Here is a 13,121-nt window from a genome sequence, read left to right as displayed (position 1 = left end):
AACCAACTTTGTATTAAAAAGAATCTATTCCAAATGCAAGAAACAGTCCACCTCCGTCTCCACAAAGTGATTAAGGAAATCAAGCCCACAACATTAAATAAATCAAGCCCACAACATTAAATCCAAGAAAAAAACAACACCCATTTTTTTCACACTTTTTCTGCACTTTTACACCAAATTTCCCACAATCGGCAAGATATCGACACAAGAAACGAAGGGGAAGGAGAGTGACGATGAACTGACAAAGGAACTCGAAACAAAAGGGAAAAACAAAGACTTACGTGGACACGATTTTTTGAGAATCAACTTATTTTCTCCTTTACTGGACGCGTTCTCACTCAAAAACCGGTGCCTAAATCCCCTCATATACCTGCATCTGAGGTGAGAGGTGCCGCCGTGAATAAGATGAGGCCGCCAGAAGAAGAAACGAAAGAAGAGATCAAGTTGATAAGATTTCAAATGAACGGACGAAATAAAGGATTCAAATCCGTTAATTTTTAAGACATAAATCAATGAACCAAATTCAACAGATTTACAATATCAAATCCATGAACTACCCGATTTGGGCTAAGGATTTAAAATCCAAATTAGCCCAAATCCACCCATCCCTGCTCCACCCATCCAAGCAGGGGCATATAGTAATATTTGATTCAATTTTATTTTTGGAAGAAAAAAAACAATTACAATTTTTCCCCAAATTTTTACACGGAGGAATTGAATGACAAGTTGCGGACAAAGGACTATCTACTTAGACCTGGCCAAGGGCCGGGTTGGGCCCGGAACCGGCCCGTGGTCGACGGGCCGGTTAACCGGATCAACGGGCCCAACCCGGAACCGGGACCGGACCGGCCACTAGGCGGTCCGGTCCCGGTTTTCCTAAGGGAAACCGACGACCCGACGGGTCAAACCGCCGGGTTGCACGGGTCCGACCCGCCGGGTTGGACACGTGGTGCCCATCAGGGCGCCCAGATCCAACGGCCACGATTTTGTGGCCGTTGAGATCAACGGCCACGATCTTGTGGCCGTTGTTGACCCGCTCGACCCGCCGGGTCAACCGGCAATTTTTTTTTTTTAAAAAAACCTACTTTTTATCTATAAATATCCCCAACCTCCTTTCATTTTGTTTACACAATTCTCTCTTCATTCTCTCTATTCTCAATTCCTTTTAATTTCTTGAATTATCAAAAATATCAAGTTTCGATTATTGGTTTATTGTCAATTGTTGATTTATTTTCATATTTATACAATTACAAATGTCCGGAGCGGGATCAAGTCGTAGGGGTGACAAAGGAAAAGGAAAGGAAAAAAGCATCATACCACCCGAGGTCGAGTATCCTCAATTCAATGTCGATGGATTTGATCTTGAATATTTCGATGATGAAATTCAAGAAATTCGACAAGAGGCGCAACAAAGACAACAAGTTGAACAACCACCACCACCACCACGTCATCATGCAAGTCAAGAAAGTATGAACGATCCGGCGGCCTCTCAAAGACAAACTCGAGCGGTGCCTCGCCCGACATCCGATATCTTCACCAAACACTTCGACAAGGTGACGCTTCCCTCCGGTGATTTGCAAGCCAAATGCAAATATTTTTCAAAATGTTACAAATTTAAACAAGGAGGTGGTTATGGAACTTTGACGCGGCATATCGAGAAAAATCATCCGGTGGAAATTGGTATTGATCGTGGTCAAACTCAAATTCCGGCATTCTCTTCTCAATCGGGTAATGAATCTCAACTATTTAAATATAACGAAGCTAGATTTAGAGAAGAAACGGCTAAATTTTGTGCGGTTGAACAACTTTCTTTTAGTTTTAGCGATAAATTATCTTTTGAAAATTGGCTTTCTACAAGTGCAAATCCTTCTATTAGACGTATTCCAAGAAATAGTCTCAAACGCACAATGAAAAAGTTAGTCATTGATCAAAAGAAAGAATTAATTAAGGAATTTTATAGTTTGAATAATAAAGTTTCTTTGTGTTCCGATATTTGGAGTGATCATTGACAAAGTTGTTCATATATGGGTATTACATGTCATTGGATTGATAATAATTGAAACATTCAAAAAAGGTTGCTTGCATATAGATGTTTCAACGAATCACACACGGCACAAAATATTTCGCAACTTATATTTGTTATTTTAGAAGAATATGGTCTAACTACCAAAGTTTTTTCAATGTCTTTTGATAATGCTAGTGCAAATACTTCTAGTATTAGTGAGCTTATTGAAATATGTAAACCATCACTAGGTGGCAAATTTTTTCATATTAGATGCACATGTCATATTTTAAATTTGTGTGTTCAAGATGGGCTAAAAAATTTAGGCACACATATTCAACCAATTAGAAACGCTATTCATTATTTATGGACGCACCCCCAAGTTATGAAGCAATGAGGAAAATTTTGTAGAGTAAATGGTATGAAGCCTAAGCGGTTTGCACGAGATGTTCCAACTCGTTGGAATTCAACATATAAATTGTTATTATCCTCTTTAGAATATAAAGATTTATTATGTACATTTTTTCATCAATTTGTTCAAGCTCGTGATATTTATTTGTTTTCAAACCAATGGAACATATGCACTAGTATTTGTGAAATTTTAAAAGTTTTTAATGATGCTAGTGACCAATTATCCGGTGTTTATTACCCTACTTCACATTTAGTTTTAACACATTGTTGCAACATTGCTTATATTTTTCATGAACATGTTAATTCTAATGATAGTGCTTTATCTCAATGTATTCTCGTCATGGCAAAATGGGAAAAATATTTTTTGCTCATTCCTGAAATTTTTTTATGTGCTTTTGTTTTAGATCCTAGATTTAAATTAGATGGCTTAAGCGACATGTTAACATTATATTATGAATCTTTGGAGCCTATTGCGGAAACGATTCCTTCTATCTCATTGATTTTGTTTAATATTAAAACTCATTTACTTGATATTTATAATGAATATAACATCAAATATGGTGGACAAATTGTTTTATATGAAACACAATCCACTGCAACTAGTAATGTTTCTTCTAAACTTACTAAAGCACAACTTTTATTAAGGGAACGGACGAAACGTCCACGAGGATCCTCAAGTTCCAGTCAGGAACTTGAGAATTATTTTACCATTACTTTTGATTTTAGTGATACAGATGAGGAAAACTTCGACATTTTGAGATGGTGGTCGCAAAAAACACAAATATATCCAATTTTGGCTATAATGGCAAAAGAAATTCTAGCTTGTCCGGTTTCAACAGTTGCAGTGGAGCAAGCATTTAGTATTGAAGGAAATACATTGGACGAGAGACGTTCTAGCTTAAGGCCGGAAAACTTGGAAGCCCAATGTTTGCTCAATGATTGGTCAAAAGCCGCTACTCGAACACAACATATTCAAAGTGATGAAGAATACCAAGATGATACCGAAGGAACATCCGGAACTACGACAGGAGGAAATGCGAGTGAAGTAGAATAAAATGTAATAGATTTGTAATATTAAGTCATAAGGTATTAAGATGTTGAAATTCTAATATATTGTTTATTTAATAAATGTAATAGATTTTTATTATGAAAATATGAAATATTTGATTGAGATTATTTAAAGAATATGTCTTATTAAAAATTTGTTTAAAAATTTAAAAAAAATTAAATTTCGAAGGTTGGGCGCTGCAATTATTATTATTATTTTTTAAATGGCACGGTTAGCCCGGACCCTGAACCGGCGGTTAACCGGACCCGGACCCAGACCCGGACCCAGACCGGAACCTCCGGTTCACCGACCCGGACCGGAACCGGCCATTGGCGGGCCGGTTAAGGGTTGGCTAAATGCCAACCCGGACCCGACGGGTCCGACCCAGACCCGGACCGTGGCTAGGTCTATATCTACTCTTATCTTTTTTTCTTATCTTCTGTGGGTAAGATTGTGTTGTGAAGCTTCACTTCAAAATTGGAAATTTGCGCCAGCGCCGTCGGAAAGTCCTCCACCGTTCTTCATGGCGGCTGCATTTGCAGGTGTATGTTTATCATGTCCCTCAAAATTGAGTCAAACCTCTGTTCCCCGCCGCCCTAAGCGATCTTCTTCGATCATCCGAGTCAATGTGCTCTCATCATCTTCCATCGTCGAGGAAAGCAAGAAAACTTTCACTCTCAAGAAATCGGAGGAGGCTTTCAACGCCGCCAAGGTACTCGTCTAATGTTTGCGATTCGCTCGTTGAATATTCTTCGGAAATGTGTTTAGAGTTCATATTCTTGTGTGAGTTGAAGTCAATTGCGTCACAGTTCAACTTTTGGGAGCTCGTGATTTTCTGGATTAGATGTTGGTCGAAATTTAATATGTTGCAATTTATTACGTGCAAGAGATCTTTAACGCGATGATGCTTATAGTGTGGATTGTTATCTGAGTGAAAAATGGCTCGCTTGGAGTAAAGTAAAAATTGGGATCAATTGATAAGGCTGCATTTTGTAGTACCGAAATGAGACCTTTTTAAATGTTGGAGTTCAGATTTGATCGTGTTTTTCATGGATTTCTATTCCAGGCCATTGCTGCTCAGATTGATTCGCAAAGGCTTATCTTAGTTTCTTTTAGCATTTGGGCAGTGTCTTCCATATTTGGGTGGTGGTGAAGGGAAAAACTAATCTTGGTTTACTTTTTCTTATATGACATCGAACAAATATATATTGGTTCAGTGTTTTATGAGTCAAATTAATGATCAACTTACTTTATCCATTTCCCAATTAACTTAAGTCAAAGAATGGAAGAGTTTAACAAGTTAGGAATAATTTTTGCTCACAGTAAGGGTAGGGGTAAAACACTTGGATGACATACGCCTTTATTGAAGTATGTATTTGATTAGATATGAAAAAATTCATGTATACTTTGAATATTAACAGGAGCTGATGCCTGGAGGTGTGAATTCCCCTGTACGTGCTTTCAAATCAGTTGGCGGCCAGCCTATTGTGATTGACTCTGTCAAGGGGTCTCGCATGTGGGATATAGATGGCAACGAGTACATTGACTATGTTGGATCTTGGGGGCCAGCCATCATTGGGCATGCCGATGATGAGGTTTGTTATTTTTCCATTTAATTCATTTATATGTTGAGAAAGGTAGCAAAGAACTGATTGCCTGTTGTGAGAACCTTTTAAGAACATGTGTTCTATTTGGTGTTTTTAAATGGAAATGAAAAGTAGGCGCTAAAATTTGAAATAAGCTCTAGTTTGTTCCTGGGATTGGTGGATGGAAAGGTTTCCTAGAATCTCTTTCGTGAGACCATGAGAAATACGTACATTAACCAAGGAAAAAGGGAGATCAAGAAGATTTGGCTAGCAACGATAAAATAGGATAAATTCTTTTAAATATAGATAACGATATATCAAGAATTCATTTAGCCTACTCTATTTACTGAGAGAGACTTGATTATTGTTGTTGTTGAGGCTTCGAATGTTTTTTTCCTAACATTATATTAGGGGTTTTGCAACACGCTGATTTAAAATTTATTGTGGCCGAGGGTAGATATCGTCTGAAGAATTTATTTCATTTTCACTGTGCTAGAACATCTGAGATATGATGAAAGACGTACCACTTTTCCCTCATACACTGTGGCAGCTGCTTAATTATTTGACAATAAAAGACATTAAAATGCTATCCATTCAAGATGTAACCCTGGCATGTTGACAATCTGCAGGTACTGGCTGCCTTGGGTGAAACGATGAAAAAAGGAACCAGCTTTGGTGCTCCATGTCTCCTAGAAAATGTGCTGGCGGAAATGGTAATCTCTGCCGTTCCAAGCATAGAAATGGTTCGGTTTGTCAACTCCGGCACAGAAGCATGCATGGGTGTACTGCGATTGGCACGTGCATTCACAGGCCGAGAAAAGATAATCAAGTTTGAGGGTTGCTACCATGGCCACGCTGACCCATTCCTCGTTAAGGCAGGAAGTGGGGTTGCTACCTTGGGACTCCCTGATTCCCCCGGTGTTCCCAAGGGAGCTACGTCTGAGACATTAACATCTCCTTACAATAGCATCTCCACAGTTGAAAAACTTTTTGAATCAAACAAAGGAGAAATAGCAGCTGTGATCCTTGAACCTGTTGTAGGAAATGCTGGCTTTATTCCACCAACACTTGATTTTCTGAACACTTTGCGCAAGATCACTAAAGATAACGGAACTCTTCTCATTTTCGATGAAGTTATGACCGGTTTCCGTATATCCTATGGTGGCGCTCAGGAATATTTTGGCATAACTCCCGATTTGACCACACTGGGAAAGATTATAGGTGGTGGCCTGCCAGTCGGTGCCTATGGAGGGAGACGAGAGATCATGGAGATGGTTGCCCCAGCAGGGCCAATGTATCAGGCTGGAACACTGAGTGGGAACCCATTAGCAATGACTGCTGGAATCCACACACTTAAACGTCTCAAAGAACCAGGCACGTATGAATATTTGAACAAGATCACGGGTGAACTGATTCAAGGGATCCTGGATGCCGGAAAGAAGGCCGGTCATGCAATCTGTGGTGGGTATATAAATGGGATGTTCGGTTTCTTTTTCACAGAAGGCCTGATTTATAACTTCGATGATGCAAAGAAGAGTGATACTGCAAAATTCGCCAAGTTTTACAGAGGAATGCTGGAGCAAGGTGTCTACTTGGCGCCTTCTCAGTTTGAGGCCGGTTTTACCAGCTTGGCGCATACTCCCGAGGATATTCAGCAAACCATAGAGGCCGCGGAGAAGGTTTTCCGGACTTTGTAATCTTTTTTTTTTTTTTTTTTTTCCCAAGTAGTTTTCGCATAATTTGCCTATAACATGTTGAGCATGTCTTTTTTGTAGCCTATTTATAACGTGTGTTGAGACAAGTAGTAGTTTTTGAAACCTCGGATCGGTAGATCATTTGTAATATCTTTATTTATTTTAAAAACTTTTCGTGCGCAATGGTAAACCTTCATACTAACGCAATAATCAGCAAACTACGTTAGTCAGGTAAAACGTAGTAATATACTTTTTATTCATTAGTTTGATTTAACCGGTGTTTATTTGATTAAAAAAATTGTAATTCTATGAAAAATTCATATAACATGATAATCCAAAATTGGTTTTAGCAATATTCTATTAATATTTGCAACTATATTTTTAGGTTAAAAAAATAGGGAAAATTACTCCAAAACCTGTTTTTAATGAACATCGGGTGAAATTTTTGAATTTAAAAAATGCAAAAAATTTGTATTAATTTTTTTTTAAAAAATTAATTTCAAAATTACTTTGGTCCGAAGAGTTTACTGCAAAACACTATCAGTAACAACGGATCCTGCAAAATAAATTGCAGGGTCCGTTGTCTACTGCAGCGTCACGCGTGATAGCTTTTCCTTAACAAAGTTGTCACGCGTGCTTGACAACTTTCCCGTGAATTTTTTTTTATTTTTATCGAAGATGCTTTAAATTCGAAGGTTTTCGAACCTGAAGTGCACATCTATTTTACAAGAGAAGTGTATCACGATATCGAGAGAGTTCCTGAAGATATTGTTAAAGAAGTATCTTTGGAAAAAAATAAAAGAAAGAAGAAAGAAAGTGTGTGATTTATTTTTTAATTATGTTTTTTTTACTATTAGTGGTATTTATTTTAACCATAGGAATCCAATTAATGTACCAATTTTAACCAAGTTGAAGGCCACTCTCATCGCTAAATATATAACATATCAAATTTGTTGGAATTTGAGATTTATTAGGTTGAGATAATATTGGGTTTTTTTCATAATGAATGTCCCACATCGAATGTCGGACCGATCAAAACAAAAAAAAAAAATTATTCTTTTAGCGACAGTGTTTTTGCGTCGCCAAATGTTATGTATTATGTTTTTTATTATTAAGCAAACTAGTATTCAGATTGAATATTGATAGTGATGAATTGATACATTAATGATGTTTAATGTATAATTTGCCTTAAACAAGATTAGCAACCCGAGGTCCCCACAACAGGTGAAGAAGAATAGATACAGATTTTGATGTGTGAACAGAATGATCAGCAAGAGAATTTGTTTCAGAGTATTATCCCATTCAAAAATTCAGAAATGGTCTGTTATGTCACCTTTTGCTAAACAGACGTCCGTGTAATCCTCAAAGCACACTCACTTAACTATTTCCTTACTCATTTGATTCATATTGTTCAGTATATACATCATCGTTATATTACTATTGTATTGTACTATGTTCATTATTTGTTCTTAGTATATAGTTTCTGTTATATTCACGTTTTGAGTTTATATTCATCTGATGGACCTCAATGGAAAGATGAAAATGAAATCATATGGAACAATAGATGTTAGTCAAGGGTTACCGTCAACGTGAAGGGCTTGATTACTTTGACACTTATTCTCTAGTAGCGAGAATAACTTCAATTCAGTTCGAGTGATACTTGCAATTGCCGCCTTGTAGAAGAAGAAATTTACATGGAACTACCTAAAGGATTTTCTGCACCTGTGCAAGAAAATAAGGCTTGTAAATTGGTGAAGTCTTTGTATGGCTTAAAGCAAAAACCAAAACAATGACACGAAAAAAACTGACAAAGTCATGCTAAAAAGTAGATTTAAAGTCAATGAGTGTGAAAAATGTGTATACGTAAAGAACACTGAAAGTGGCTATGTCATTTTATGTCTTTATATAGATGACATACTTATCATCGAAAGCAATGATAAGATGATCAAATCCACTAAAAAACTGCTGAAATCGAAATTCGACATGAAGGATTTGGGATTAGCCGATGTCATCCTTGAAATTAAAATTCATAGAACATCAGAAGGGATGGTTCTAAGTCTATCACATTATGTAGATAAAATACTGGAAAAATTCAATAAGGATGAATCTGCACTGGCTAGAACCCCGATAGATACGAGTCAACATCTATCGAAGAATCGGGGTGAGAGTATCTCCCAATTAGAATACTCTCGAGTAATTCGAAGTTTGATGTACTAATGAGTTGTACACGACCAGACATAGCCTATGCAGTAAGCAAATTGAGAAAATTCACGAGTAATCCAGGAGATGAACACTGGAAAACAACTATCATATTGCTAAGGTACTTAAGGTACACTTGTGATCTTGGGCTGCACTATACTAGATATCGTGCTGTTATTGAAGGATACAGTGATGCAAACTGAATATCTGATATGAAAGACTCAAAATCTATAAGTGAATTTGTATTCACTTTAGGAGGTGCATCAATTGCTTGGAAATCTTCTAAACAAACTGTAATAGCCAGATCCACGATGGAATCTGAGTTTATCGCACTTGATAAGTGTGCTGAAGAAGCTGAATGGTTGCGTTTTGACCGCTTAATTCGGTATTAAAAATAATTACTGGCAAGCATACCAGGTCAAGTTATAGTAAGTGGACAATGAGTCCAAGTATCGATCCCACAGAGACTGTAGTCAAAAATCTCAAGATTTAATTATTTAGCTTAATCTAGACAGAATAATAAATAGGAGTGCTAATAATTAAATAAAAATTCAATTATTAAAAATAATAAGAATTTAAAATAGAATAAGAATAAATTCAATTAAATTGAGACAACCAAGACACACACAGATACCAAAAAAATTACAAACAAGTGGCAAATCTAGGATCCAGATTTAATCTTAAATCACGACGAATTTTTCTAATTTATTTAACAGTCTATTTTTAGAACAGTTAAACCTATTCAAATATTGACGGATTAATCTTTCATAATTCAAATCAAATTCAAATGCATTGAGAATCGTGAGAATTCATTTTTCACCTAAAATCGCATACTGAAACCGAATACTATTTCTAGTCGGTTTAACCATATGTCAATTATTGGAGTGATCGAAATCAATTCTTAATCTGTCGAATTAGAATCAATTAACATGCAAGTAAATAATTGATCAGGTTATTCATAAGATAGAATATAAATCCAACAATCAATAATCTTAATAAAAATCTAAAAATCTCAAATCAACATCCACATGTTAAACATAAAATTGTTTGGTCCAATCTCATCGTCTTGGTTGAAGAGAAACTAATCAAATAATGAAAACAATAATTCAAACAAAAGGTTTAATAATCAAGAGAAGAAAGGAAGAAAAAACTCTGAAGAAAATGGAGCAGATCTCCAATCTCCAAGCCTAGCCGCCTCCTTCTGTTTTGCTGCGTGAATCCCCCTTTCATCTGTTGTTAAGTCTCCCTTTTATATGGCTTTGAAAGCCCATAAAATAAAGCCCGACGAGTCCACAATTTAATTTTCTCAGAATTTTATTTTTCTGGACTCCAAGATCACGCTCGAGCGCAAGAACATGCGCCCGAGTGAGATATTTTATGTTTTATTTTTTTCAAGTTGTTCCAGGCTCGCTCGGGCGCCTGTTCGTGCGCTCAGGCGAGTTGTGATCTGTCCTCTTCCCATTAAAATATTCCATCTCGCGCATAATTCTTGAAAAATTCATAACTTGAATTTTAACCGTTGGATCGAGCTGAAATTTGGACAGCAGCTTCAAAACATCTTGAAATTTATTTTGAACGGTGAAGATTTGATTTGGCAATCATTAAAAATGAATTTTTGACCATTACTGCTCCATAATTCATTCTTACGGCTCTTCTCTTGCCCTAAAATCATGATTTCTTCACAAATTCCTACAAAAATCAACCGGAAGAGTGAAATACACACATATGCATTAAATCACATAAAAACACACAAAAACAAAATGAGACAATACGAATGCATGCAAAATATACATAAAAATAACATAAAATAATGCACACAAAATGTCGTTATCACGTCTATTCTTAGAAGATGTTCCAGGATGGTTTAAACCTGTACCGACTATTTGCATTCATTGTCATAGTCAATCTGAAATTGGAAGGGCACAAAGCAACATGTATAATGGTAAGTCTAGACATATACGTCGTAGACACAATACCATTAGACAACTACTCTCAACTGAAGTTATCTCTATTGACTATGTAAAGTCAAAGGATAATATAGCAGATCCGTTAACCAAAGGGTTAAACAGATAGTTAGTTGAAATCATCAAAAGGAATGAGACTAAAGCCTATAAAATAAATTGGTGCGAAGGAAAACCCAACCTATGCTGACTGGAGATCCCAAGAACTAGGTTCAACGGGACAACCTAATCGCACTGATTTGGTAGATCACTGTGGAGGTTATCCCTAGTCTATTCCTATTGCAAACAGTGAATGTTGAGGATAAGCATATTGCTTTTAATGATTCTGATGAAATTCAATGTAGAATCACCTATGTGAGAGAGAAGTGGGGCCGCTTCGAAGGAATTACAAGGCTAAATTCTAGACCCTCTTACAGAACCAAGCGTGTGTTCATGGCCAAAATGAACACAATCATGAGAATTGAATTGTATCAGGGAGAGTCCTGTGTGAAGTATATCTTAATTTACACAAACAGATGTACAGTTTAAATACATCGCGTCTACTGTCAACCAGTGAATTATTATACTTTCACAAGGAAAGGTTCAAAGGGTAATGCCTACCTATCTTATGTAGGATTCAACTGTTGAACTTTATCACGACTATCTTCGTTTATCTTTTAATTTCCATTTATGTGAGGGATTGTTGGACTTTGAGATTTATTGGCTTGAGATAATATTGGGCTTTTTCCATAATGAATGGAAATTGGTTTTTCCATATGGAAGGCATGTGGAAGTATCCCACATTGAATAGGAAAAGAAAAATTGGTGAGCTTATATTGAGTTACATTTTATGAAGGTGTAAAATTTATTGGTCAAGAGGCTCTCTCTCGCGCGCGTGCCTGTGCAGGGGAGTGCAAATCAAGGGCCCGATTTGCACAAAAAAGGCTTGAGTTGTGTGCAAGCGTACGAGTGTGACCTGGGTGCGTCAAATGTTGGACCGATCAAGGAAAAATTTCCTACCCAGTGTTGGCCACTTTTTGCTATTTTCTTTTTCTAATTTTCGAAATTTAATTTCGAACCTTCTGGATGTGACCTTCAGTCTGACTGACTGTTGTATCCATCTTGTGAGACCTCGGTTCTAAACAACTAATCTCGGTATTAAACAACAATTAGTCAGTCAAGAACCAAGATTAAAAGCAATAAAAATTTTCTTTTTTCTTTTTTTTTAAATGAACAGTGCTCCGCTCGATCTGCAAGATCTTGCAGATCGAGCGAGCCAAAAATCTCAAGCCTCTGTCCGAGGCAAAACAGCCCTCGCTCGATCCGCAAGATCTTGCGGATCGAGCGAGACACAAAAATCCTAAAACAGAGGACTGAACATTTTCTCTCGCTCGATCCGCAAGATCTTGCAGATCGAGCGAGGACAGAAACATGGCAAAAAGAACAGCAGAAGCTAGCTGAACTCAAACTCACACATTCAATATACAATCATGCATCAAAACATACTATCTCCAATTAATACATGAAGATTCTAGAGTCGTTCAACTACGCATATGGAAAAACATGAAATCGAGGAGCTCGCATAATCGATACAACATAAACAACGAAGTTCGAGATCTAAACATGTTCTAACATAAACTAGGTAGACATGCCGACACGACTTCTAAACCGAGTCTCACTTCTACATCTTTCCCTCGAAGCTAACCATGCCTCTTCTGACTTGGTCCTGCCCCACCTGTTGCCAAGTACACATACAAAACAAAGCAACAGCCAGATAACCGGTGAGAATGATAATCCCAGTAAAAGAAACATATCAAATAATAAATAGACAACATGCTATCAAGACAACATATTCAAGTCAAGGTTAATGATATCCATGTCTTTAAAAACCAGGATATCGATTCTGATAAACAAGGGATTGCTGCAGTGCTTTTGGGATCCCGAGGATGAGATCACGTAACGACTCACCGACTCTCCCAATCGAGGTGGTGCCACATATCCCACTCCTCTAGACTTTGAGAAACTATAATGAGTATGCTAGCACCAGGCGAAACGACTACGACCCAGGCCACTCAATCATAGTTCCCAAACGTCTAAACAAAAAGGGCGGTTCTGCCCGCTGAAAGCAAGATTGGCTCAAGATGAATGCATAACAGAAACATAACATAAGCCACATAACAAAAGTCCAAGAAATCAACAAGACACAAGTTCTTCATGCTAGAACAAGTGTACAAACAAGTA

The 13,121-nt window shown here is 37.2% G+C and overlaps 1 protein-coding gene across 1 annotated transcript; it reads left to right on the top strand.

Annotated features, from left to right (window-relative positions):
- Positions 1-3,920: 3,920 nt before the first annotated feature.
- On the top strand, positions 3,921-6,918 carry LOC140871698 (glutamate-1-semialdehyde 2,1-aminomutase, chloroplastic-like). Its single transcript, XM_073274349.1, has 3 exons — positions 3,921-4,173; positions 4,883-5,056; positions 5,677-6,918. Exons 1-3 carry the CDS (start codon positions 3,985-3,987, stop codon positions 6,742-6,744), a joined length of 1,431 nt encoding a protein of 476 aa, XP_073130450.1. The 5' UTR covers positions 3,921-3,984; the 3' UTR covers positions 6,745-6,918.
- Positions 6,919-13,121: the final 6,203 nt, after the last annotated feature.

Source organism: Henckelia pumila, unplaced genomic scaffold (assembly GCF_033568475.1).
Source record: "Henckelia pumila isolate YLH828 unplaced genomic scaffold, ASM3356847v2 CTG_461:::fragment_3, whole genome shotgun sequence".
Lineage (NCBI taxonomy): Eukaryota > Viridiplantae > Streptophyta > Magnoliopsida > Lamiales > Gesneriaceae > Henckelia > Henckelia pumila.
Note: the sequence above shows the minus strand (reverse complement) of the source record. Positions and strands in the feature narration are given on the sequence as shown.

Excerpts from the sequence above, each read along its gene's own strand:
- LOC140871698 (XM_073274349.1), top strand. The coding sequence starts at position 3,985 with ATGGCGGCTGCATTTGCAGGTGTATGTTTATCATGTCCCTCAAAATTG. Across the intron at positions 4,174-4,882 it reads AGGCTTTCAACGCCGCCAAG|GAGCTGATGCCTGGAGGTGT; the intron begins GTACTCGTCTAA and ends GAATATTAACAG. Across the intron at positions 5,057-5,676 it reads TTGGGCATGCCGATGATGAG|GTACTGGCTGCCTTGGGTGA; the intron begins GTTTGTTATTTT and ends GACAATCTGCAG.